Raw genomic sequence first — 27629 nt, 5'->3', positions numbered from 1 at the left:
GACTTTTTAGTGCATTTCCATGCTTCTCCATCACTTCCTAGCATGATAAGGAAAACATAATAAATATATATAATTAAACACAAAGGTTAAGCAAAAGTACAAGATTAGGGGAATAATGAAATTGGATTAGTCAACAATAAATTGGACTTTAGAACAAGTAATTTTCATATTTTAAGGCACAAATATGTATATAAATTATGGTCCAACAATGGCTAGTCTGCAGTACTCTCTAGTCATTGCGTATTTTAAATGTGATGATTTATAATTTGTTTTCAAATACTCATATCAGTGATGGTTTAAAAGTGCTTTCTTTGAGTGCGTATTGCATGCATGGTTTTAAGTGAACGAAACTTAATTTGGGAAAACATGTAACTTTTTTTTTATTTAAATATTTATTTATTTTTTCGTCCACTCACGCTAATAGTTTTCAAATGTTTTTCCCTAGGTCCTTTGGTTTTCGTTTGCCCAATCTACTGATTTGCCAAGGTCGTGCGTGTTGGAGTTGAGGTTTACAGTATCCAGCGCTTCCATTTTGATCTGGAGGTTACTTAACCTACCTATGTAATATGTCAGTTTAAATCCTTAGTTTGCTCTGATCGATTACCAAACTCTTGATCATGTTGTTGAAATAAGTACTTGGGATTTGAATTTTGTGACCTTTCGTAGGGGTGGTTTAGAGATACATGCAATTAAGATCGTTGGGTATCTGAAAGTAGGGGATTTTGTTTCTAGGGAATGCCCTATCCATGTTCTTTGGTTTAGGATTATTGGGATATGAAGAAGTAGGGAATTGATCTCGATTTTTATTTTGATTTTGATTGGGATTGAGATTTTATTGATTTGGATAGTTTATTGAAAGGGTTTTAATGTTTTTGTTTATGCAAGCAATGGAAGAGACAAGTTTTGCAGGCAATGGAGAGTGTCGCTTTATATATAAAGGCTAAAGCCAAAGCAGCCATCGAGACCTCTCCATTTCCTTTGCTTCAGTCTCCCCAAGCTGAAGACTCTCCCTCTGAGGTAAATACCCATTTCAGATTCTCCATATGCTCTGTTTGGATGCTCAGGAACTTAATGAAATGTAATTTGGATTTCACAGCACTTGAGAATTTATCAGTGATGTAGGACGAGATTTTAGCCAACTTCAACAAAGAATCACGAAAAGAAAGAAGCGTCTGCACATTAAGAAGAATGATTTGAATATTGAAAATTGGTATTCAAATAGGCTTCTTAATGATGGAATTAATCATAAATTACTCTTTTGGATATATCGGGATTCTCGAGCGAAATCTTGGTTGGGATTCCAAATATATGTTTGCGTAATATTCTTTAATATCTAGGATTTTATTTCCGATTTTTATTTAATTAGGTTTCCTAGTTTTAGTCTATAATAAATTGTTCTTTTTGTTTTCTAGTTGTATTAGGTTTATTCTATGTGCCCTATATAAAGCACCTCTTCGATTGTAATTTTCATTCAAGTTATCAATAAAAAACCAAATCTTAGAGAAGTTTCTCTATTTTTCTTACGGTTGTGCCCGTAATTGCTAGTGGATTCTAGCTCATCTCATATGGCTTTCGACGCTTGACGGGGCCTCTTACTATCGTGTTCACGCTTCCCGCATCAATCAGAGTCTGGATTTCAATTAAAGGTTTCAACTTCCTGGCCTCTAGAACTGAAATGAATGAGTATATTCATAGTGTTTAGTGGTGATTAGCCATATAATTGCTTAGTAATTAGTGTGAATTGTGATCATAGGAAACAAGAACAGCATGATGTTATGATTTTGGACTAAAAGATGTTTACTTTTAATGAAGATTGATTTTCTTTTTGTAACTTACATTGATAAACTCTTATCCATGTTCTTAATGTCTATAGTTAGAGCCAGCAGATCCTGATTTCTATACGATAGGATTTGGAAGTATGAGAGCTTATGGACTTGAATTTAAAGAAGGCCCAGATGGATTTGGAGTTTATGCTTACAATGATGTTGAACCACTTCGCCGCGGTAGGGTTGTTTTCTCTGGTTATTTTGGATGATATATTGCACTTTCTAGAGTGTGTTAACATTACAGTTGCATGAATAATGCAGCCAATGCAGTTCAGAATTTATGATGGATTACAAATTTATAGAGTTTTCATACTAATTATTGATTTGGATGATGGTGCCCATTCTGTTTATTTGTTTAGTGCTGATTTTTGCCATATGAGATCAGAAACAATTCCTGAGCCTGCAAGTTTCACTAATATGATGGCCAGAAGTGGAGGTGATGTTTTAAAAGCTTCAGCATCCTATGGTGTTAGAATACATGTAGGTGCTGATTCAGTTTCTCAGTCCAATGGTGCTTCACAGGGAAAGATGCTTTTTCATAGCGTAAGGTGGTTAAATTTGGAACAAGTGATCTAGATTGTACAGAGGAAATTCCAGAGTGTCCCATATACTATATCTAGCAAAGGAGTTTGAGGATCCTTTAGTTTAGTCATAGAAAATAGCTCCACAAGAACTCAATGGGATTGGTCTAGTGAAAGCATGTTAGGTTGTAAGTGGGGCAGACGCTGCAAGGCTTCTCTTAGTAATAGGAGGTCTCTAGTTTGAACCCCAGCTTGCGAAAAACATCCCTTAAAAAGGGACCATAGCCAAGTTGCTTCCAGCCCCAGAGTTGTAGCTTACTCAGCCACCATTTTCTTGTACAAAAAAAAAAAAAACCTCCATTAGCTTCTAAATATGTTAGTTCTTTTGAATTGAATTATAAATATGTTAGTGCTTTTGAATTGAATTATAAATATGTTTTATTACACATTTCCATGAAATAAGTTCTGTTTATCATTGCCTCATGTTCTTGAATAATGATATTTAGCTCTCTCCTGTTTTATTACAATAACATCTATTTGAGAAATTCTTTGATAAGTTTTACCAGAGTAATATTGATAGACTTTTGCCTTGCTAATCGGCAATGATATCTTCAGGTATATGCAAGATTATCACCCCTAGCCTGTCAGTGCTTCTACTCCTGTTGGATTGTAAATGAAAGATTATCTCAGTTTGTGTTTTTTACTTCCATTCGTCAGATCTTCTGCTATATGCAATATGAAAGTGAATTTTTACAGGATTTCGTATAATATAAAATAATTATATTAGATCAAATAACGAAAATTAATCGCACACACAAGCATTACACACATGTGGAAATGTCATGCGCATGCAAAAGGGCTAGTAAGAATATAAATCGAAGCTTTTTGAAATTGTGCGTATCTATGTGTGGGAAAAGCATATAAAAATTCAGTTCTCCACGATATATGGAGTAGTGCAGCGAATGTTCAGATGTTCAAATTCCATCTTATTTTTAGTACCACACTCGTTGCAATTGAATTGAGCAGAGTCGAGATATTCGGAGGGCATGTGAAGCACCTAAGCACTCTCCCTATTACTGTTTCTACTTTTCTGTTGAAATGGTCAAACACTGTTTATCGACGCGGGAACAGATCTCCTTTGTGACTTGATATCTTCAGAGATCCCAAACTCGCACAAGAAAGCTGCGCTTGCTTAAACCTTGGTATCCAATCCAAGCAACTTTCAGCAGCCCATATTTTGACCAGGATGGCCTGAGATTCGGTCTACGAGCAAGAAACATGAAAACATGAAAACTGGGCTGGCATTACCTAGTCCTAATTATTTTGTCAACCATTTGTATCAAAGTACAACGTTTTCCAACTAATCCATTATTCCCTTTTGAATGTACCAAGAAATTTACCAACATCGATCTAAACCCAAGAAAGCTATACATGCATATGGCAGCTTATATGAATATAATATAGCAGTAATAGCACCCAATTTGATTTCGAATAATTTGGATTGTTTAGAAGGTCAAACCAGCACTAGCTAGCTCTTAATGGATTTGGTAATTTGGTTAGGAGTTGCAAGTACTTGCCGAGATTTAAATATAAATATTACCAACTAATTAACAAGAAAAGCCGGGCCTGGAAGGAGATTGAGATGCATGAATGAGATTGCGCGCTGTAATTCAAGTCTTCCTATGGATAATTCATTAAGATATCCATGAACATAAACTTGGTCAACGTATACATTTTCAGTCAAAGGCATTTTGAGTAACATAAATTAATCGTGCTCATTCCCTTTCTTCCTTACGAAGTATTAGTTTGTTTTACTAGTTAGTATCACATGATATTGATATGTACGTACATATGCTCGATGTTTACCAACTTCTTCCGGAACATGCCCTTGAGACACTATCGGATTGGTATGGGATGGCATAGTGTTTACTAGCATCCTCTCACATTGCAGAGAAGATAAAATAGGAGGATAATATTGGTTGTGACAATTCTTAGGTTCACCCCTTGGGTGAATAATTATATTCACCTTCTATTGCGATTAAGGGATAATAATTTTATAATTTTATAATCTGACCGTTCATGTTGTATAATATAATATAAAGATTAGCTCTGTGAAAAATCAATCAAATTAAAAATCTTTTAGTTATTCATTTCTATAAAATACATGGACAGTTCATCATAATAGTAGTAAGTGTTGTTAGAACCATCCATTTGTTTGATACAATTATATAATTAAATGATTTTTGATTTGATTGATTTTTTTACAGAGAGAATCTTTAAAGGCTTATTTAAGATATAAACCGTTGGATTATAAATTTATTTAGTAAAAATATATTAATCAACAATGGGAGTGAATACGTGAACCCTAAGAATTGTCAAGTAAAATAACCCAACTCTAGAATCATCGCTCACCCGGCCCCTAATGTATTCATTCCAAGAAAACATCCCTTATAATCCACGCCAGCAAGCTAGCAGATAAGATAAAAGCGTACGGGCATCGAGTATCTTAAACCAATAAGCTATTCGTTCTTGACCAATAAGCTATTCGTTCTGGAACAAAGTTCAAACCAGTCGCAGTCATCAAATATTAAACACGCTCTTCCATTCCAATACGCATCGTTTCCCAATTGCCTAGCAACTTCATATATAGCACCTTTCCTCGGATTCAAACAGTATATATATATATACGTTGTCAACAATATTGCAAACACATTCCTTTCTTCACTTCGATCATTACCCCTCCAATTGACATGAGCTACAATAGCTGGTCTTTACTCAGCCGCCTAAGGAGGGCTGTGAAGAAGGTAAGCTTCCTTCTAAATCTCAACATGAACCGCTGGCGAATCTCTTCCATGCTCAGCCGTTCTTCTTCCACTGTGCACCGCATAAGGAGCTTCAACGACCGGCCAGCTGGACTGATCGCAGCGTATGACTCCGATGAGACCGCAGGCTCGCAGGAGGATTTCGGATCTTCTAGGGGATCACCTCATCTACAGAGGACCATAAGCTACCCGTCGGATCAAGATGGTATCGATCAGAGAGCAGAGATGTTCATAGCTAATTTCCGGCGCCAACTTCAGATTGAAAGACAGGTCTCTTTGGAGCTGAGATACTGCAGAGGAAATAGTTTTGAAATGGCATCTCCTTGATGATCACCTTTTTTTTTGCTTCGGTGATGATGGAGGACGACTGTGATTTTTTTTCAAGAGGAGCAATATTGAAGAGATCTTCATAGTTGCGGATTTGGAGCCTAATTTGAGATGGTTCTACTTCATTTTTTTCATTCTTATTTTCTTAGTTTCTATTTTTTGTGGCTTTATTTGATTGCCCATATGGAGATACAGTATATAGAATAAGTACTCTCTACACATTCTTTTGTATTGTTTTGTAAACTTATGGTTTTTATATTGCACATTGTATACACTGGAGACTGGAGTGCTTTGAAAAGAAAAAAAATTCAAGCCATTGGCTCTTTTGAGAAGAGCTTGGGATCGATATATTGCTTTGTAAATGTATGTTTATGCCTGTTGCTGATTTTCTAATCATAAATTTGCCATTGTTATTAAGATTTTGGTAGCTAAAACCTTTTAGATGATCGGTTTACCTCTTAGCAATATTCTTGTATATATATTTGCTTTTGCTTTTTTATTTTTTCAAACATTTCTTGTATGTTTGCTTATTGAAAGGGATCTTGGATCAGCTCTCAACATTTTTGTCCTTTTTTCCCTTTAAATAAGATTTCTATACAATAGAAAATAAAAGATTACAAAACCCATATTACAAAATCCGCCCGCCCATTGAAAAAAAAGTCTATATTTCTATTCGGCCCACTTAAGGATAAAGCAAGACTAGAGTGGAGGATTCAAATTCTAAACCCAACCTGAAATCCGCCCCGATTAATGCCTAATAATGTCCAGCCGGCCCGACTCGAGCCCATTAAATTTGGGCAAGGCATGGCTTGGCTGCCCTGGCCCATTGATGATCCCTATTATCTTTTAAGTACAATTGATCACAAGGGTTGTTGCATGTGACCCTTTGGATTGGGGGTTGACACCCAAAGTTTGAGGGTTTTTGTCTATGACCCTCTTCCTATAAATACCAGCATTCACCAAGGGGAGCCTTTCTAATGAGGACCACTATAATGAGGACTAGTTGAAGACTTTATTGTTAGACCTATTTTACATTTTCGCAAATTCACCGTTACATGTTTAGATATTTATATATAAAATCATTTATGCAATTTTTCAACCAAATCGAAAATCATTAAAGGATTCATAATCGTGATTTATTAGTTATGACCATGAATGATTTATGTTTGACAGATTTAGTTCGTCCACTGATTTGATCTAGTTCGATACCTTAACAATTAGCAATTTAGAAGAAAATTTTCAAAAGTGATCTATTCATGCATATATAAATATCTAACGGTTGATTTTCCGTAACATAATCGAAAAATGGGTCTCTCAAACCATTGATTAGAAAGTCCTTAACTAGTCCTTATTATAGTGGTCCTCATTAGAAGGGCTCCCAGCAATTACTTCTTCTTCAAATGATTACTACAGCAAAATACCATCACACCAATTTCATCATTGGAACTCAATAGTTTGACACCACACTGATTCTATTTTTGCTAACAATTTTCTTTTGCATATATAACATGTAATGGTAGTTGTAAAGATTATGGAGGTAAATTGAAATTAGACTTGTAATATTAAATATCAATAATATTATATTTTAATAGAAAGATCAGTACTTTATTGAAGAATAATATAATAATAATTACACGTAATGGCCTACCCCTCAAGGACGCAATAGAAGAAATCATTATATAACCCCACTTATCCTACTATTATAATAAAGAAAAAACAGTAGGTTTGGAACAAAACATAAAAGGTTAAGAAACTCTGTATAATGACGTAAAAATCTCATAAATAATTAATAACTATAACCTCACCCAAGTCATATAGTTTATGCAAATTATTAAATGGATAAAGAACTCTAAGTACGTCCTATTAAAGCTGGGCACATTTGATTTTGTAATCCCTACATCCAATGCTATCGCAATAGTCTCTAATCTTTTTCTTTTTCAGAATAGAAGAAATTTCATTTATCCAAGAAATTACAACGACGAGGATGACTACGTAAAATCTCAACTACTCCAACTAGAGATGATGACCTACTTATTCCCTTTAATGTAGAACCAGCGGTTACATATACTATGAGCTAAATTCTAACCATATGAATTGCCTTCTCTACCGGGTTACAGACAAACAACATATCTCAACACTAGTACAAAAATTGAATCAGATGACACATTACAGTTTTCTGCTGTCTGATTGATTTTTTTTTTTGGACGTCGTTTTTGTAAAACATGTCGTTTGATATGAAATTATGAATCAATTCAGACAACGTTTCAGGACAGAACTGTTGTATGACCCTAAAAAAATTGAGCGGCAACTTTCCCACCATGTCAGTGGTGCCAAATTCCATCTCAAAGTCCAAAATTTTGCCCAACAGGTGCTAATCATACAACGAGAAACAATAAAACTGTGGTCTGATTAATATGTTTGACAGAAAGGAGGGAGATTTCCCACCACGATGTTTCCTTCAGCTCCCCAAAGAGGGAAGCCAAATTAATCGGAGACTAATCCTAAATTTAGATGGCTGCATTCATACCACATTCTTAGACAAATCTGTTGTGTGAGTAAATTGATAGGGCCTCATCACAAACCCAGTTGAAACCCTACACCTAAGCAAAAAAAAGAGGGAAAAAAAGAACTAAAGTAACTAGACTGACACAAATACCGAAACCTTCTCTCTCTCTCTCTCTCTGGACAGACCCGAAACCGGTCAAAGCCCTTTCTCAACTCGCCTCACGTACTCTCAACAGATGACCCAAAACCAGAACCCTAGCTAGCTCACTCTCTCGCCAAAATCTCACTCACCCTTTCGGAACGGGCCTTGTGGGCTTTATTTATAATAAATATTTAAAGACACTAATTTAGTAATTTTTTTATATATTTATATTCATACCTTCCAAAGAGCAACCTCTATCAATTCAAAGAAAATGGGAAAACCGACCGTTAGATGTGATTATTACAATAAATTATGCGTGTGGTTAAAAATTTAGTCAATTTCACCATAGTTTCGAACCCGATCGGATTGGTCAACCGTAGTCATTTGTATGTTTTCTTGGTTGACCGATGGTATAATGACCGCGCAACGTGCTTATTTTTTTACATCACGTTTGTAAATATTTCATCGATGGATGTCCGTGGACATAAGATAAAAATTTCAATTTTAATTACAAATACATTGGTCTATACCAATTTGCCTCCTAAAGTTGTATAACTTATACATTGCATTTAAATTATTGAGGTTCATTCTAAAGCAAACATGAAGTGGAAAATGAATTTGGAGAAACCAACCGCTCGATGGAGAGATTGTAATGTTTTATGGTGGTTGTAAAAATTTCAGCCAATTTGGTTCTCGTTTCGAATTCGATCAACTAGGTCAAACTTAGTTACTCTTATAAACATATATTTATATATCATATACTCTAAAGAGCAACCTCCATCAATTCAAAGAAAATGGAAAAACCAACCGTTGGATATGATTATTACAATAAATTATGAGTGTGGTAAAAAATTTAGCCAATTTCACCATATTTTTGAATCTGATCGAATTGGTCAACCATCGTCACTTGTATGTTTTCTTAGTTGACCGATGACATAACGACCACGAAACATTCTTATTTTTTCACATCACATCTGTAAATATTCTATAGATAGATGTGCGTGAACATAAGATAAAAACTTCAATTTTAATTACAAAGACGTTGGCCCATATCGATTTGCTTCCTAAAGTTGTATAACTTATACATTGCATTTAAATTGTTGAGATTCATTCTAAAGCAAACATGAAGTGGAAAATGAATTTGGAGAAACCAACTGCTCGATGGAGAGATTTTAATGTTTTATGGTGGTTCTAAAAATTTCAGCCAATTTAGTTCTCGTTTCGAATTCGATCAACTAGGTCAAACTTAGTTACTCTTATAAACCTATATTTATATATCATACACTCTAAAGAACAACCTCTATCAATTCAAAGAAAATGAAAAAACCAACCGTTGGATATGATTATTACAATAAATTATGAGTGGGGTAAAAAATTTAGCTAATTTCACCATATTTTCAAATCTGATCGAATTGGTCAACCGTTGCAGATTCCTGTCCAAGCAGAACTGCCTTCACTTAAATTGCTATAACTCCTTCTAGAAATGTCGGAATCACAAACCGTAAAATTACTCAAAAACTAGACACATGGGGCTTTCCGTACATATAGGGTACAGATCTTAATTCCATCTGAGAAGTTCCCAGTAATTCAGCTAAGTTAGGTGTTCTGCACAACAGTTTCTGTGTTGCAGATTCTCGTTCAAGTTGAACTGCGTTCACTTAAATTGCCATAAATCCTTCTAGAAAAGTTGGAATCACAAACCGTAAAATTTCTCATAAACTAGACACATGGGGATTTCCGTGTATATAGGGTAAAACTCTTAATTCCATCCTAGCAGTTCCCAGTAATTCACCGAAGTTAGGTGTTCTGCACAACAGTTTCTGTGTTGCAGATTCTCGTTCAAGCTGAACTGCATGCCTTCACTTAATTTGTTATAACTCCTTCTGAAAAAGTCAGAATCAGAAACCGTAAAATTTCTCAGAAACTAGACACATGGGGCTTTCCGTGAATATAGGGTAAAGCTCCTAATTCCATCCGAGCAGTTCCCAGTAATTCAGCGAAGTTAGGTATTCTGCACAAAAGTTTATGTGTTATTTATATAATATTTTTTGTTTATGGGCTTTTACGGGTCGGGCCTAATGGGCTTTTGGTGGGCCGGGCCTGGTTTCAAACCCCTAAACCAAGCCCAGCCCTCTATCCACAGGGCCAAGCCTATGGCGGGCTTTTTGACGGGCCGGGCCTGCGGGCCTCCATCGGCCCACTTGATCCGCGGGTTTTTTGATGAGGTCTATGCCCTTTCTTGCTTAGGAAGTATTAGTTTGTTTTACTAGTGAGCATCACATGATATGTAACCGCGTACGTACATATGCTCAATGTTTACCAACTTCTTCCGGAACATGCCCTCGAGACACTATCGGATTGGTATGGATGGCATAGTATTTATCAACATCCTTTCACATTGCAGAGAACATAAAATAGGAGGATATGGGCAAGTTTGGGCAACTTTTCTCTCAAAAACCAGGAGCCACGTCTAGTCATCCGGCAAGTTTGGAGGCCCGGTACGACGGCACGCCCTTGCGGCGGCATGGTCGGACGGGCTAGAAGGGACCCTGTGTCCTGTGTTAATGGGTCCGGTCGAGGTTTTGGTTGCAGGATGAGGACATTGCTGCTTGGTTTGGGCGTTTTGGTTCCGAGTTGAGGAGGGGCGGCGAGGCTAGATGGCTCGAGGAAGGTTGTAGTGGCGTTGCTGCCGGAGTTGGGACGGCATGGGAGGCGCTGGTAGGACGGAGGCGTTGTGATTTCTGCACCCATTTTCGATTTGGGCCTGTTGGACTTTGGGTATGGGCTTTGACCCTTGACCCGGTTTTATTTTCTATTTTGTCTTATTTTCATTTACTTTTAATTAGCCATGGCTCAATGCCAGCAATAATTCCCTATCTCTTTTGGGTAGGGCGATATGGGCTTTGTCCCGGTATGCACACTCGGTGTGCCTTGTCTGGCCTAGCGAGGCGACGAGTTATTTGTTTAATCAAATGGACGCAACCTCCTAGTGGCAGAATGAAACTGAGTGTCGCCGGATTTGTTTCCGTGCGGCAACATAGTGGGAAAGCTGTGCTATTTATACTAATGCTTCTTCGTCATAGAGTTATCTTTCCGGTATGTCACTGCTACGACAAAGCAAACAGAGTAGCCATTCGTGTACTTTTTGCTAGTTGGTGCATGTTAGAATACATAGATTTTATAAAGACTCTTGGTATTATTTCAGGATGTTCTCTCTATGCTTATTGTAATATGGGGTTCAGGCTCTATGTCTCCCCCTTGTATTATGCAGTTTCATTAATCAAGGCTTGAGGGCAGTCGCACCATCCCTATTTCAAAAAAAATAAAAAAAAAGGAGAATAATGTGGGTTGTGGGTTCTTATTTATTTTTATTAATGATTTCCATTATTTTCTTTAATATTTTAATTGATTTTTAAAATTTTTTAATTTTTAAAACTTATTTTAAAAAAAATTATTAGTTTTGGCAGACATGCCTTTTTTCTAATAATAGTATAGATTAGTAGTTTTTGTCAATTTCTAATTAGTTCTTTATTTTTATTTTTTTGAGAAATGCATGTTAATGCAACAGATTTTTTTTTTTTTTTTTTTGCATTGTTACTGCAAAACATGGCCCATGATTGTCCTTATAATTTGGGAACAATTTTTTTCAATGAAAAAACAAAAATTACAAAGTAAAACCCGTAAAACAACCTAATTGATGTAAATCAAACGAAAAGCAGAAAGAACAGTTGAAGGAAGTTTCTCATGCCAACTAGCAACATCAATGTTATGACCAAGATTCGACAGAGCATCCGCAACAAAGTTAGCCTCTCTCCAGATATGCACAAAGTTAATATGCTGAAAGTGTTTGGCCAAAACTTTGATATTTGGGAACAATTTTGTATCTGAATAAGGTAGACTATTTCAAATACGTGAGCAGTACTCTTTTTCTTGTTTAATTAGCTGGGTAAAATTACCCGACTCTAGAATCATCACTCCCCCTCTTATACTTCTCTTAAGATTATACTAGCATTCCTCCACATATGCTCTGCATGTGAAAGTTTTTTTGTTTTTTTTTTTTTTTTCAGAAAATAAAAAAGAAAAGATAATGGAAGAAAATGGTTATTGCAAAGAGAAGTTAGTGGGAGAGAAAATTGGTTGTGGGATTTATTTTTTATATTTTTCTTAATAAAAATATAATTTGTAATTGTCATAATGGCCCTTGTGATTTAATTAATTCCCAAAGTATTTTAATCTATTAGGATTATTTCTATCAAAATTTTTTATTTTGACTAACAAAACTTCTTCTTTTAATAATAGTATACTTTTCAAGTTACAAAATTTCCATGCCCCTTAACAGAAATCCGGGCTCCTAAGGAGAGCTCTCTCTCTCTCACCCTAGCAAACCCTAGGCCGGTGACGGCTTTCAATCTGATTTCCGATCTTCATGCAAGCTTTCAAGATTATCGCGTGGAATTGTCGGGGCCGCAATAACACGGAGACTCAGGATGCCCTCGTTAGTATGGTTCGACAACAAAACCCTAGCTTGGTTTTTCTCTCGGAAACCCTAGCTTCTCCTGATCTAGTGACCTCCGTCCGACGGCGTATAGGGTTTGATGGTGTTATCTGTGTACCGAAGGAAGAGGATTGTCGGGGGTTAGCTCTCTTCTGGCGTAATGAGATTCCCGTCCGACTCCGGAACTACTCTGTTAATCATATTGATGCAGAGGTGGGGGTTGTAGGATCGGCTGGAGTCTTTAGGTTTACGGGCATTTACGGCGTTGCTACAATAGCTAACCATCTTACTACGTGGAATTTGCTGCTTACGTTGGCGGCACAGTGTCACCTGTTGCCGGTGACTTCAACGAGATCCTTGGTCAAGCTGACAAGTCCGGGGGTCCTCCGCATAGTATAGCACAAATGGCTCATTTTCGTCAAGCTTTGGTGGATTGTGAGCTTTTGGATATGGGGTTTGTCGGCCCCAGGTTTACGTGGTCTAATCGGTTTACGAAAGAGCGTCTTGATAGGGCCTGTCAAACGACGCAATGGAGAGAGTTGTATCCATTTTCGCGTTGTATCACACTCCCACTTAGCAGATCGGATCACTGCCCTCTACTTATTGAAGTTAGCCCTGAACTGGTGGTTAGGCACTGCACCCCGAAACAGTTTCGTTTTGAGGAGATGTGGCTCCAGTACTCGGACTGTGGGAATGTTGTTCAGAAGGGTTGGATGCTCCCAACTATTGGAGCCTTCATGGGTCAGGTTGGCAGAAAGATTAAACAGACTGGTCAGTTACTTTTGCAATGGCATTCCGGGGTCTTTCAACAGAGACAGGTGGAATTGAAGCTCATCCAGGGTAAGCTGGACACACTGATGAAACAGTCTTTTGAACCTCATCACTATGAGGTACAGAAAGCTTTACACATCCGCTTGAATGAATTACTCTCGGCTAATGAGATTTACTGGAGGTAGAGATCGAGGATTCAATGGTTAAAAGAAGGTGATCGTAATACTGCTTTTTTCCACCGCTGTGCTTCTAATCGGAGGTGTAGGAATCGTATTAAAGGCCTGCTGAATGATGCCGGGCAGTGGACTCCTAATTCGGCTGAGGTGAATGATTTGATCATTAGATATTATATAAGATATTTTTCGAGCTGGTGGTTGTGATCCGGTGACTTTAGAATCGGTTACTTCTTGTTTGCAGCCCAAGGTTTCCGTTGCTATGAATGCAGAACTTACTGCATCGTACTCTGATGAGGAAATTAAGAAGGCCCTTTTCCAAATGCACCCATCCAAATCCCCGGGTCCCGATCGAATGTCTCCTTGCTTTTTCCAAAAGTTTTGGAATGTGGTAGAGAAGGATGTTTGTCTGGCTGTAAGGGAGATTCTTAGTACGGGCCAGATTTCTCAGGAGTCTAGCTTCACTCACCTCACATTGATCCCAAAGATTAAGAAGCCTAAACTAGTCTCAGATTTGCGACCAATTGCGCTATGCAATGTTGTTTACAAAATTGCTTCAAAGGTCTTGGCGAATAGACTGAAGGTGATTCTTCCTCAAATTATCTCCCCTCTACAAAGTGCTTTCGTCCCGGGAAGGTTGATTTCAGATAATACTTTGGTAGCAACTGAGATTGCTCACTTTATGAAGAAGCTCCGTCGACAGGTTGATGGTTTTTTCTCCTTTAAACTTGTTATTTCTAAAGCTTACGATTGTCTGGAATGGCCATATTTGGAAGTAGTCTTGGTGAGATTGGGATTTTGTCCGAATTGGGTCAAGATTGTGATGGCTACAGTGAAGTCTGTAAGTTACTCTGTTTTGATTAATGGTTCTCCTACAGGATTTATCTTGCCTTCTAGGTGTATTCGTCAGGGGGATCCTCTCTTCCCATATCTTTTTATTCTATGTGCAGAGGGTCTCTTAGCTTTGATGTCTTCTTCAGTCCAGCAGGGATTGGTCAAGGGCCTGAAAATGTCTCCCATGGCACCCACCATTCATCATCTTCTTTTTGCAGATGATAACTTCTTGTTTGGAGAAGCCTCAGTGGGGAAATGCTTAACTTTCAAGCACATTTTTGCTGTGTATGCAAAAGCCTCTGGTCAACATATCAATTTACATAAATCAAGTGTGGTTTTCAGTGCTAATGTTAGTCTTCACAAGAGAAATCATTTGGCTGCAATTTTAGGTGTGGCTTGTGTTAAAGAGCATAGCCTGTATTTGGGACTCCCTATACATGTTGGGCATAATAAGACGACCATCTTTGCCTATTTGAAAGAACGACTCACCAAAAAGCTCATTAGTTGGCGGGCTGAGATCCTTAGTGTTGGAGGAAAGGAGTTACTCATCAAGGTCGTTGCTCAAACTCTACCAAATTATGCTATGAATTGTTATGCTCTACCTAAATCTCTATGTGATGATCTTCAGCAACTTTGTTGTCAATTTTTTTGGGGTAGTACCGTTGATAAGCATAAGATTCACTGGAGGTCTTGGGAGCGAATGTGTCTTCCTAAAGAACAGGAAGGTATGGGCTTTAAGCATTTATACGCTCATAATCTGGCCATGCTAGCTAAGCAAGGCTGGCGTCTTCTTACCCATCCTAACTCTCTCGTGGCTCAAGTTTTCAAGGCAGTTTACTACCCGCATGGAACATTCCTCACAGCTGACATGGAGGAGAGACCTTCTTACTCTTAGATGAGTATCATGGAGGCTAGGCCAGTCCTGCAGGCTGGTTTATCTTGGAGGATTGGTAATGGTCGTTATGTTGGCATTTGGGACTCAGACTGGATACCTTCTATCTCTGCTTACTCTCTAGTTCGGTCGCTGGATACAGTTTTTGAGAGAGTTTCGGATTTGCTAAATTGGGATACTTGGTCGTGGGATGAAGCTGCTGTTCATGCATGCTTTGATATACATGTGGCCACTCAGGTTCTTTCTATCCCACTTAGTAGACGTCATGCTCAGGATAGAGTGGCTTGGAAATTGGATAAGCGTGGTTCCTTCTCAGTGAAGTCTGCCTACATCATAGCTCAGGAGTTTGTTATGGGCAATCAATTCGCTTCTTCCTTAGTTGGGAGTCCATATGGACCTGTTTGGAGGGCCTTGTGGAAGGCCAAAGTCCCTAGCAAGGTCGCCATTTTTGGGTGGAGAGCCGTCTAGAATCTGCTCCCTACTCATGCTGCTCTTTCTACCAAGGGTTATTCCGGTGATCTTCACTGTGTCATTTGCTCCAATGCGATTGAAACAGTTGAGCACTTGTTTTGTCAATGCCATTTATCCACAGGAATTTTGGGTGCTCCTCCTTTCTTTATTCCACCTTCTACTTTGTCTTGGAAGGATTGGCTCTTGGAGGGAGCTACCACTCTGTCGGGTGAGTGTTTTGATAAGTTATTGGTTCTGATGTGGAGCATATAGAGGAACAGGAATGATAAGTTATGGAGGGATCGATCTCAAACAGGGCTGGGCATTGTGGCTGGTGCTATGGCATGGTATGAGGTATATTCCCGAGTTCAGCGAGAGCCCAGTGGTAGGCATCTAGCTAGTCCTACTTGTAAGAAGACTTGGTCGGCACCGCTCGCAAAGGTTGTCAAGTTAAACGTTGATGGGGCTTTTCTTCCCTCTGTGCAGTATGGAGGCACATGAAGTGTTCTAAGGAATCAGTTTGGACACTTCCATGCTGGATTTTCTTGCATAGCACGTTTGGTGACTTGTGCTCTGCATGCGGAACTCCTAGCTATCAAATATGGGTTGGGACTTCTACAGACTTTGAATGTCTCCAAGGTTGTGATTGAGAGTGATTGTTTGCACGTAGTTCAAGCCATCAACTCCTCAATTGAGGATCGGTCAGAGTTAGCAGCTTTGATTCTTGACATCAAAGGTCTAGTACTTGCTTTGGGGGAGGCAACAGTCTGCTTTGCTCCTCGACAGGCAAATATGGTGGCTCATCGTCTAGCTAGTCATAGTTTTGATTTCAATATTAATCTTGAATGGTTTACTAATGCTCCAGATCTTATACTGGATGCCCTCATATACGATTGTAATCGTATCTAATTAATAAAGTTTGTTTCTTCTTAAAAAAAAATAGTATACTTAAAAAAAATATATATATATATATATATATATATATATATATATATATATATATATATAGATATTCATTCCAAGAAAAACTATGGGCCAGCAAGGTAGCAGATAAAATAAAAGTGTGCGGGCATCAAGTATCTTATACCAATAAGCTATTCGATCTTGACCAGTTCTCTGACAAAGTTCAAACCAGATGCTGACATCAAATATCAAACACGTTCTTCCATTCCCATACGCATCGTTTCCCAATAATTGCCTAGCAACTTCATATATAGCACCTTTCCTCGGATTCAAAAAGTATATATAAGTTGTTAACAATATTGCAAACACATTCCTTTCTTCACTTCGATCATTACCACTCCAATTGACATGAGCAACATTACCTGGTCTTTACTCAGCCGCCTAAGGAGGGCTGTGAAGAAGGTAAGCTTCCTTCTAAATCTCAACATGAACCGCTGGCGAATCGCTTCCATGCTCAGCCGTTCTTCTTCCACTGTGCACTGCATAAGGAGCTTCAACGACTGGCCAGCTAGACTGACCGCAGCGTATGACTCCGATGAGACCGCAGGCTCGGAGGAGGATTCCGGGTCTTCTAGGGGATCACGTCATCTACAGAGGACCATAAGCTACCCGTCGGATCAAGATGATATCGATCAGAAAGCAGAGATGTTCATAGCTAATTTCCGGCGCCAACTTCAGATTGAAAGACAGGTCTCTTTGCAGCTGAGATACTGCAGAGGAAATAGTTTTGAAATGGCATCTCCTTGATGATCACCTTTGTTTTGCTTTGGTGATCATGGAGGTCGACTGTGATTTTTTTCAAGAGGAGCAATAAAGAAATCTTCATAGTTGTGGATTTGGAGCCTAATTTGAGATGGTTCTACTTCATTATTTTCATTCTTATTTTCTTAGTTTCTATTTTTTGTGGCTTTATTTGATTGCCCATATGGAGATACAGTATATAGAATAAGTACTCTCTACACATTCTTTTGTATTGTTTTGTAAACTTATGGTTTCTATATTGCACATTGTATACACTGGAGATTGGAGTGCTTTGAAAAAAAAAAAAAAAAATCAAGCCATTGGCTCTTTTGAGAAGAGCTTGGGATCGATATATTGCTTTCTAAATGTATGTTTATGCCTGTTGCTGATTTTCTAATCATAAATTTGCCATTGTTATTAAGATTTGGGTGGCTAAAACCTTTTAGATGATCGATTTACCTCTTAGCAATATTCTTGTATATATATTTGCTTTTGCTTTTTATTTTTTTCGAACATTTCTTGTATGTTTTGCTTATTGAAAGGGATCTTGGATCAGCTCTCAACATTTTTGTCTTTTTTTCCCTTTAAATAAGATTTCTATACAATAGAAAATAAAAGATTACAAAACCCATATTACAAAATCCGCCCGCCCATTGAAGAAAAGTCTATTTCTATTCGGCCCACTTAAGGATAAAGCAAGACTAGAGTGGAAGATTCAAATTCTAAACCCAACCTGAAATCCCGCCCGATTAATGCCTAATAATGTCCAGTCGGCCCGACTCGAGCCCATTAAATTTGGGCAGGGCATGGCTAGGCTGCCCTGGCCCATTGATGATCCCTACTGTCTTTTAAGTACAATTGATCACAAGGGTTGTTGCTTATGACCCTTTGGATTGGGGATTGACACCCAAAGTTTGAGGGTCTTCGTCTATGACCCTCTTCCTATAAATGCCAGCATTAACCAAGGGTGAGTCTTTATAATGAGGACCACTATAATGAAAACTAGTTGAGGACACTACTACAAAACTGGATATAAGGACACTGGAAAAGAGTCCTCTATCCAGCAGTCATTGTCAGTCATATACAAAGACACTGGAAAAGAGTCCTCTTTTCGCTACTAGGACACTTAAACTGTGTCCTTAAAAGTCCAAATCAGGTGTCCTTGAATCCAATAGAGGACACTTAAATTGTGTGTCCTCTTTACCTTACTAGGGCACTTAAACCGTGTCCTTAAAATACAAAGCAGGTGTCCTTGTATCTAATAGAGGACACATAAAATCTGTTCTCATATCAAAAAATTGTGTCCTCTTTGCCTTACTAGGACACCTAAAATGTGTCCTTAAAGTCCAAAGTAAGTGTCCTTGTACCCAATAGAGAACACATAAAATCTGTTGTCATATCAAGAAATTGTGTCCTCTTTACCTTACTAAGACACATAAACTGGGTCCTTAAATGTTGAAAATCATCCAAAAAAATATGTATCGCAAGCATTCTTAAAAGCGCTAAAAAGAATATATTATTCACCAAAATACACTAATCCAATATGTATACAGACTAAGATCCGTTCTAAAGAGAACCAACTGCACAATGAAATTAGAAAGTGCCGTTACTACAATACTAACTTTCTCATTAGGTATATTCTATCAACCTTGAACCGATCCAGAGTTGCATGAACTCCAATGATTTGTCCTTGCCAAAATAAGAACCTAACCAAAAAATCCAATAAAGTCTTGTTCCAGCTTTTCCATCAACCCCAGTTCCAGCCTTGTTTTGATTAAAAAAAAAAAAAAATGAAACATCAGGAGTTGATATATTATCTAACCAGCAATTGTAAACTTTGAGCTCAAACAAGTCATTCTTCATGCATCCAGTGGATATCTAACATCCATTATGAGACAATAGTATATGCTAAAGGCAACAATTAAGTATCGCATATAACATTATGTAATATTTTATGTAGGTAACATGGATACTGACCCTGTACAAGACTGCATATAATTCTGGTTTGCTTAACTGCAAACATAAATGGAAACAAAATTAATTCATGAAGCGGGGAAATGATCAAATAGAATAAATTGGTAGAGAAGAGTTTGAAAGGATGGGTCCTGAGTTCATACTTTCAAACAAAAAATAAGTGTAGTATCATGGTGTAACTAGCAAGTTGAGTAGCATGCTGATGCAGTTAAGAGATTTTTAATCCAAGAAGGAAAATATGCTTGAAACAAATTAAATGATAGTTAAGAAAACTTACACTTTGATTGTAGAATAAAGAGTGTATAGAGGCAAAGAAGGAAGGTGAGCTGCATCAGAACTAATATTGACAATTTCCTCTTTCTTCTTTCAATCACATCCTAGATGCCATTGATACCTACATATAGTAAAAAGTCACATTAACATTGCTTCGGCTTCATGAAGCCCAGAAATCAAAGTAGAAAAACAACCAAAATAGTTCAACAAGTATATGAGCAGATCACATCATGAATAACATACGAGATAACAACTCAAATGTAAAATAAACCAGGTTAGATTTCACATATTCCACTTGATCATCTCAGCAACATGAACAATGTCATTCTATCTTGATAATTCAAAGGGCAAACTCATCTTCTTTACCTCTCTTTAATGATTCTCAAACAGCAGCAAGAAAAGGACCAACAAGAGAGGCATCAAAGAAACCATACTGACACACCTTGTACTTGCATCTGCTGAATAAGCTCGATCAGTAAAGACCCCTGAAATGCAAAGAAAAAAAATATCAATTATTCAGTACTTGCAAACTACACAAATAACAAACTCATCAGCAACCAAAAATTAAAAGCTAATATCAAGCCTGCAATTATTTCCATGTACTTGTGTTTTTATACGAAAGTGCCAAGGTGAAAAGCAAATTCATATGGCTAAAATTAGAACCCAAAAAGATATACCGACATTAATCTTGGCAGTTGTCTTGGGTCAATTAAGGACTTCACAGTGCACCATAACATTCTAAAACCAAAATCAGTATTGACAATAAACATGTGATTCATGGTCTGCAATGGAAGCAACCATATCTTCTGGCATCACATTTCTTTGAGCCACAAAACGTCCCAAATTTAATAAAATAGAAGATGTTCAAATAGTACCTTGTGATAGTTGTCACCTCATGAAAGATGTTCAGATCTTCTGAAGACAAGAGACAAGTGACATGTGATAAGATTAAGGAATGGCATGGTTCTTGCTTGCAAAGTTGAAGGATTGATAGATAATGTAATGTAAAAACAAACATAGCTATACAATCTTAGCAAATACATCCACAGATAACCAAAGTTGAAGGATTGACCAAATAAATAACTTTGCATCCATTTAATGTGAATAACCAACAAGATCAATAAGGACTCAAGTACCTTCCCAAGTTGATCAAATCCATCTAACTGGTTAGGCAACTCCATGAGTGTTCGCTGGATTTCACAATCCGCACTGGTCCATTTGCTAAAATGTCGTCCACCAATAGCATCAATCTCATCCATAAAAATGATACAGGGCTAGACATGAAGTCAAAAAACAAGGTATACTTTTTAACAATAATATGCAGAGAAAATACTGAACAAATTTCAAGCCCAAACCTGGTGATCACAAGCATAACCAAACATTTCCCTTATCAATCTTGCACTTTCACCAATGAACTTATCAATAATGGCGCTTGATACAACCTAGGTTTACATGTAATTGTATACATGAGCAAACAAAAATAATAAGCAGACTGTTGCATAAAAAGTAAAACCTCAATATAAAAGCCACAAACACCAATAACTAACCTTTAGAAAGTTAGCATCTCTCTTGCTTGCAATTGCTCTGGCTAGTAGTGTCTTCCCTGTATATTAACTAGATGACTTCAAGTACCACAGACTAGTTAATTGACACATCAGGGGACAGTGCTCTAGTCAAAGAGTTGCCTCGCAATCCACTGTAAAGTCAAATTCCAACCAAGAGAATCAGAAATATAGAGGACTTTTAACAAATACAGTAAAGTAGCTACAAAACAAAGGATTGTAAATAATCTACTGAATCAAGAACACAAATCAAAGCAAGAGCAAATGCAATACATAGAAATTCATGAAATAATTGTTCCAGGTACTCACAGGTAATGCAAAACTTCATTCCAAGATATTAGCCTTGGTATTTCACCAGTGAGCTGGTTCCGAGAAAGATCACTGCAAACATAATAGCATCAAAGCAGGAAAAAAATAAAACTCATCAGTCCCAAATAGAAAGGAATACCAACAGCCAAAAGTCAGTTCTCGGAGAAAGTTTTTAACATAAATATGAAATTCATGTGATTAAAAGCAGGGGACTTACAGAGTTCTAAGGTTTGGAATTTGGGTAAGAGTTGTAGCGATATGACAAGTCAACTGATTGTTCTTCAAATTCCTGCATTACCAAACCAAATTACACTTGTAAATATTCAAAGAATTTATGAGGCATGCATACTACAAAAAGAAAATTTATGATTAAACAGTACTTACAAAACCTCAAGATTTTTAAGCTTTGAAACCGAGAAGGGTATGTCTCCAGACGGATTATTGTCAGATAAATTCCTGCATTTCAACACAGAATTAGCAAAACCAAAATGGAAAACAAGTAAAAGGACGAACAAAGAAAGTCAACATGAAGGAGATGTCTTACAGATACATAAGAGAAGCACAGTTGCCAATCTCATCCGAGATTTGACCTGTTAGCTACTTAGCTCATTCCCCTGCAAGTCTCTACGATTCGAAAATAAACAGAGTCATCACACCACTTCAGGACTATTACACTATGAACACAAAAATTAAAAAAAAATTAAAAAGGAAAAAAAAAAAGAGTTTAAAATAGACATAAAACATCACTAGGCCAAAAAAGTGAACAGACAACGGACCAAATTCGTTGTGTGATTTGGACGATTTCCGTTGTGTATCGGAGCGTTGTGTGATTAAAAATCACACAACGGTGGAAACCCGTTGTGTGAATAACAAACAGTCAACACTTATTTGGTTAAAACCGTTGTGCCTTCTCTCGGTAGATGGCAGCCATAGTTGCCGCGCAGTCATGCTGCACATGTCATTGGCATCATTCACACAACGAAAGTTGTTTCCGAGCCGTTGTATGAAAGGAAATCAGACAACTGCATTTTATTTTATCTGTTGTATGAATTATCCTCACACTTCACTTTTGGAAATTTTATTGTTGTGTGTTAGTTTTAGATAACGCATTCTAGTTATTACAGTTGTGTGATTGTAAATAAGACAACGTAAGTTTGTTAGAACCGTTGCATGGTTATATAAGGATTCATTGTGTGAACATCCAAATTGTTACTTCAGACAATGTTATTAACATTAGAAATTCTGTTGTATGATCGTCTTTTCTGGATTTTGTGCATTGATAATAATGCTCCATTTTATCCTAATGAATAGTGATTAATTGTAAATAAAAGACACTGGAATCTATGAATAAAGAGTAATCCAACTCATACTATTTGAAGAAAAGCATTCAAACGTTAAAAGGGAGGATTTCCCAATCATTCAAGCCAACATTAAAAGAAGAAAAGCATTCAAATGCATGCCCATCTACCTGGGACATCAAAAGCTGATACAAATACAAACTATTTGTTACAAAACATGCCACACAGTGCATGAATATTGGACCAGCAGAGAAGCACAAAAATGATGCTTTCCTTCAGCAACAACCTAATATGTATGATCAATACAAGCGACTTACGATTCCACAATCTTCATCCAATCTCTTAGCTCAACTAAACAAGCAGGTGACCTGCATATTCCACAGACGCTTCACACACCAAAAAGAAGGAATCACATTGTTCATCCATAATTGAATGACAAGCAAACAAAGCAAAAGTATTCATTGAAGTCGTCATAATTCCGCCACGCTGAAATGCGCAGCTTTCCCATTATTGTTTCTAGCAGCTTCCTACATGCAAGGTTAAAGCAAAGCAGAAGTTATTCTCAAGATCAAATGGAGTACACATCAGGTAGACTATGTGACAAGATAGCTTTATCAAAAATGAAAGAAGCATCAGAAAGAAGTCACCATATTAGTAATGCCCACAAAGCAACCACTGTTACTCCCTTTCCCACATTGGAGTATATATCAGCCAGACTATGCGACTACTTAACAATAATAAGTGATACCATAATGCCGAAAATACCACCCATGCGTTTAACATTTCAAATCTATAAGTACCGCACAAATAGACACTCCTAATATTTCCAGCAATGTTCAACAGCAAAAGACCACAGAAGTTGAGATATTGAATTGTTACCTCAATGACTTGAAGAGCAACCTAAAAAAGTAAGACTTACTTTCTTGTTTCTTCTTTTCTTTTATTTATTTTGGGTGAAAATGAAAATCATGCTGATTTGATCAAGAAGCCATAAATTCATATAGATCCAGACCAGTCAACTTAAGATAACCAAGGTGTCGTAGAATCTTATGTAATGACACCACTATGATCTCCAGAATCGTACCCATAAAAAAATTATAAATAAATAAAGCAAGATCTAGTAAGCTTTTATCACACCTTTTCAGAGAAGTGTGATCTTGTTCAAGATATAAAAAACAAGTAAAAGACCAAATAATACCACTGAGAAGGCATCCAAGAAAGTTGGCACACTTGAACATTTAATTTATACTTGGACAGAAAATACAACTAGATGCATAAAATGTGCAATCACTAAAAATCAAATGGAGATGCACAGACCGCTGCCAATGTTTCATGCATAGGATAAACAATCTGCTTGAGGAAGGACACATAATCATTTTCTATTGTGCAGCCAGCAGCAGGAATAGCATCTAACTCCTTCGCCATCTGCAGAACCATAAGTGATGATGTTAAATCTCATGAGTAATGATATGAAAAGTTTGAATAAATGTACTGCTAATATCTCTCAGAAAAGTCTCCGCACAATCAAAAAATACAAACAATTGACAGTAAAGAAGCAACGGTATCATGATGCATATCCAGCAATTTCCCACTTGCCGTAAAAAATCTAAACAAATCATGTAGATATCATCCTCAACAGCGAAATGTTGTTAAATATTGACAAAATAGAGTTTTCTAAGAGTACCATCTTCAGTACAAAGATCATTCCACTATAACTTGCAAAATTACTTTGGATATAAACCAAAAATCCTATATTTAAATTTCTTCAATGTTGCAGACAAATGATTTTGTGATGAAGTTGGATTTATGATCCCAGACATTTGTTAGTATAGTAGAACAATCAAAAATTACAAGGAGCTCGTTTGCAATTAGCTCAGTTCAGTCTCCATAACAGAAAATGTTAATGAGGCTATTTAGCAGACAAATAAATAACCAGATATTTAAAGCTACTATGAAAAAACTGAACAGATCAAACTGCAAGCAAAGTTAACTAGAAATGTTGGAGCCTTACATGGTCAAACATGTAGCAAATGCATTCAGGAAGAAAGTGGACATTTGCAGCCTCACCCCATATCAGAAAGTACAATGACACCAGAAAAAGTTTATGTCCCGATTAATTGCTTGTGCTGTGGAAATACATATTAATTAGCAGGGTGCAAAGGCATTTAGGCATCAATAAATTTAGGAAATCGTTAGGTTACTGAAATGACATATTCCATACAAGCCAGATCCGCAGGTATATGCACCATTTGATCTAATTATCCAGGACTTTCAGAAATACCTCATTGATTGCCTTCTCGTCTATTTTCTGGGAATGCAAAAATATATAACATATCAGGAGCTTCATAGCTAAATTTCCTTGTCTATGCCAAGAAGGAGTGCATGATGAAACCGTGCAAAGAAAGAATAATGAGCAACATCTTAAAATCACATACATGATGTTACAAGACAAAAGAGAGAATAACAAGCACAACTCACACAGACAGCCCAATATGCATGGGAATCCAGCCATTGCAGAGCCTAGAGACTGTTGACCCCATCTGGGAGAGGCTATCTCCCCCTTCAAACCCGGGACCTTCAGGTTGCAATGGAGCAACCTACCAAAGTGCCAAGCTTACACTTCACAATGGTCGGCAAAGGATTAAGCATCTACAACACAAATAGTTGAACCACTTGTTCAATGATATTTTCCTTCATATATGCTTTTATTTTGGTAGCTATCAAAAATGCTTGATCTTAAATTTTCAAATTTCTAGAAGCACAACAAGAAATCTAACAGGTTAATTTTTACTCAAAGACAACAAAGCAAGACAACTTGAATTTTATCAACATTAACTTCAATAAAAATAGCAAGGTAACATGCTTCAGAAACTCAACAAGTCAACAATGCTTCATGGTTTGAAATGACCTTTTTTTATAAGAAAGGAATACAAAGACCTTGAAAGAGCTACTCTGATCAAGGCAAGTGAGATTAACAAAACCAGTGGCAAAAGAATTGAAAAAAGAAAGCAATGACCATCAAGGAATTAACATATATATGCACACAAACATCACCAAGATGTGATTCCACCTTTGAACATGCAATTGAACCATTGAACTTGATGTTTCTCCTACAAGCTTCAACTGAAAATGCAAGAAGGCAAATACCAGCAGCTCTTTTAAATGGTTAAATGTAAAAGCTAAATCCAGCGACACTATAGATATGCATGTGCTCAAAGAAAATGTTAGCAAACAAATACAAAAGGAATAAATTGAGGCTTTTCTGACCTTAAAGAGATCAAAGAAAGAAAACCTCAAAGCTGCCCTTATGCACCAAATCAAAAACAATACAGGAAAAAAAAAATAGATTACTGATACAACTACTAGTACCACTGCAATTCACTAGTATCCCTAGAAATAATGAAAAAGATTTACCACTGCATGCTCCTTTGCTTGTTGGGTGCAGTAGAGTTTTAATCCTAATCTCAAATAATACCTACTCTGCTTGATAGTGATGAAAAACAAAAACAAAAACTATGAGATTGAAGCACTTGCTTCCCAATCAAATTTCATACAAATTGATTACTTGAAGACAAAAAGAACAGATGAGACCGAATTATTATCTGGAACCAATATTAGTAGACACCAACTTTCACGTATAGCATTCATAAATTTCTCATATATTACCTGCAAAAATTGTAAGAAAACCAAACGGAAAATCCAAAACTGCATTAAACCCAAAATTCCCCAATGAAATCAAGTAATTAAGGAAGTCACTCACCTCAAATCCTAAACGGAATAAAAATAGAATTGAAACAAAGCTCAAGTATTTTTGCCCAGTTCCCAAACTTCTATGAAATTCAGGAATAAGATGGAAAACTAGCACAATTGAACTAACCCAAATCAATAACATGCTATATTAATCAAAGAATAACCAACAAGAACATAATCTAAAGAAACAAACACAATCCGGAAAATAGAAGCCACTCACCAAAAAGAAACTGAACCCAACACCATGTTCTTGCCTTTTAACTTCAAACAAACTCGTCTCTCTCCTTCTCTCTCGTTTATGATCTCCTCTCCCTTAGAAAGCAACCCTCCGGAAGATAAACATCTTCTTCTTCCCTCTTCCTATTTCTTCTTCTTTTCTTCTCTATCTTTCTCAACATCCCTCTATTCTCTTCTTTCTCCTCTCTTTCCCGACCCCTTCTTATTTTTTTATTTTCTTTCTTCTGCTCCACCACCAAAAGCTGCAACAAATACATAAAATTTCATGCTTGCAGATCAAATCAAGCTATCTTTTTCAGAGAAAAAGTAAATCAAATCGAATTATCAAGCAATCTTTTAACAAAAAGGTAAATCAGATCGAATCTGAGAGAGGGACAGACCGAGATTGAGTGACTGACAGAGTGACGTTGCGAGAACGAGACGAGGTCGTCGTGCCGCTGCCGTCGATCGTCGCAGAGACTGGGTTGAAGGTTTTAAGGAGGTTTGGGTTTTCAGAAATTAGATGAGACAATCAGACTTGAGAGAATGAAGACGAAATCTTTGGACTGTACCTCCGTCTTCCACCTAGCCTCCGTCTTCGCCTAGGCAAAGTGAGCTGAACAGTTAATCGAAAAAACCCTAAATTCCCAATCCAACAAAACTCTCTAAGGCCAAAGTGGGAGTGAGAGATGTTAAGGCTCGGGATTTTGCTCGAAGTGAAGAAAGACTCGGGTTTTGCTCTTAGACTTGAAAAACGAAAGTGTGTGTAATGGTGCCCTCGAGTT

General features: G+C 37.1%; 3 protein-coding genes and 1 long non-coding RNA gene across 7 annotated transcripts; 2 read left to right on the top strand and 2 right to left on the bottom strand.

Moving 5' to 3' along the window:
• The first annotated feature begins 5035 nt into the window (after positions 1-5035).
• LOC112198226 lies at positions 5036-5844 on the top strand. Its single transcript, XM_024339311.2, has one exon. It carries the CDS (start codon positions 5098-5100, stop codon positions 5494-5496), a length of 399 nt encoding a protein of 132 aa, XP_024195079.1. The 5' UTR covers positions 5036-5097; the 3' UTR covers positions 5497-5844.
• Positions 5845-17147: 11303 nt separating this feature from the next.
• On the top strand, positions 17148-17468 carry LOC121052804. The gene has a single exon (XM_040518683.1). The coding sequence runs from the start codon at positions 17148-17150 to the stop codon at positions 17466-17468; it is 321 nt and encodes a 106-aa protein (XP_040374617.1).
• A 2753-nt stretch (positions 17469-20221) lies between these two features.
• Positions 20222-22511, bottom strand: LOC121052803 (26S proteasome regulatory subunit S10B homolog B-like). The gene is made up of 9 exons (XM_040518682.1): positions 22480-22511; positions 21965-22036; positions 21798-21869; positions 21581-21652; positions 21395-21405; positions 21257-21312; positions 21065-21151; positions 20846-20983; positions 20222-20239 (listed from the first exon to the last, which is right to left on the bottom strand). Exons 1-9 carry the CDS (start codon positions 22509-22511, stop codon positions 20222-20224), a joined length of 558 nt encoding a protein of 185 aa, XP_040374616.1.
• Positions 22512-22928: 417 nt separating this feature from the next.
• Positions 22929-27390, bottom strand: LOC121053012. Of its 4 annotated transcripts, none has more exons than XR_005810513.1 (8): positions 27246-27390; positions 26849-27107; positions 25928-26001; positions 25357-25475; positions 25100-25186; positions 24890-25004; positions 24196-24303; positions 22929-23405 (listed from the first exon to the last, which is right to left on the bottom strand). It is a non-coding gene; the product is annotated as an uncharacterized LOC121053012 (long non-coding RNA). The 4 variants fall into 4 exon arrangements; XR_005810514.1 differs by having other exon boundaries at positions 25933-26001; XR_005810512.1 differs by having other exon boundaries at positions 25949-26001.
• Between the last annotated feature and the right edge of the window lie 239 nt (positions 27391-27629).

This window comes from Rosa chinensis, chromosome 4, assembly GCF_002994745.2.
Source record: "Rosa chinensis cultivar Old Blush chromosome 4, RchiOBHm-V2, whole genome shotgun sequence".
Classification (NCBI taxonomy): Eukaryota; Viridiplantae; Streptophyta; class Magnoliopsida; order Rosales; family Rosaceae; genus Rosa; species Rosa chinensis.
Note: the sequence above shows the minus strand (reverse complement) of the source record. Positions and strands in the feature narration are given on the sequence as shown.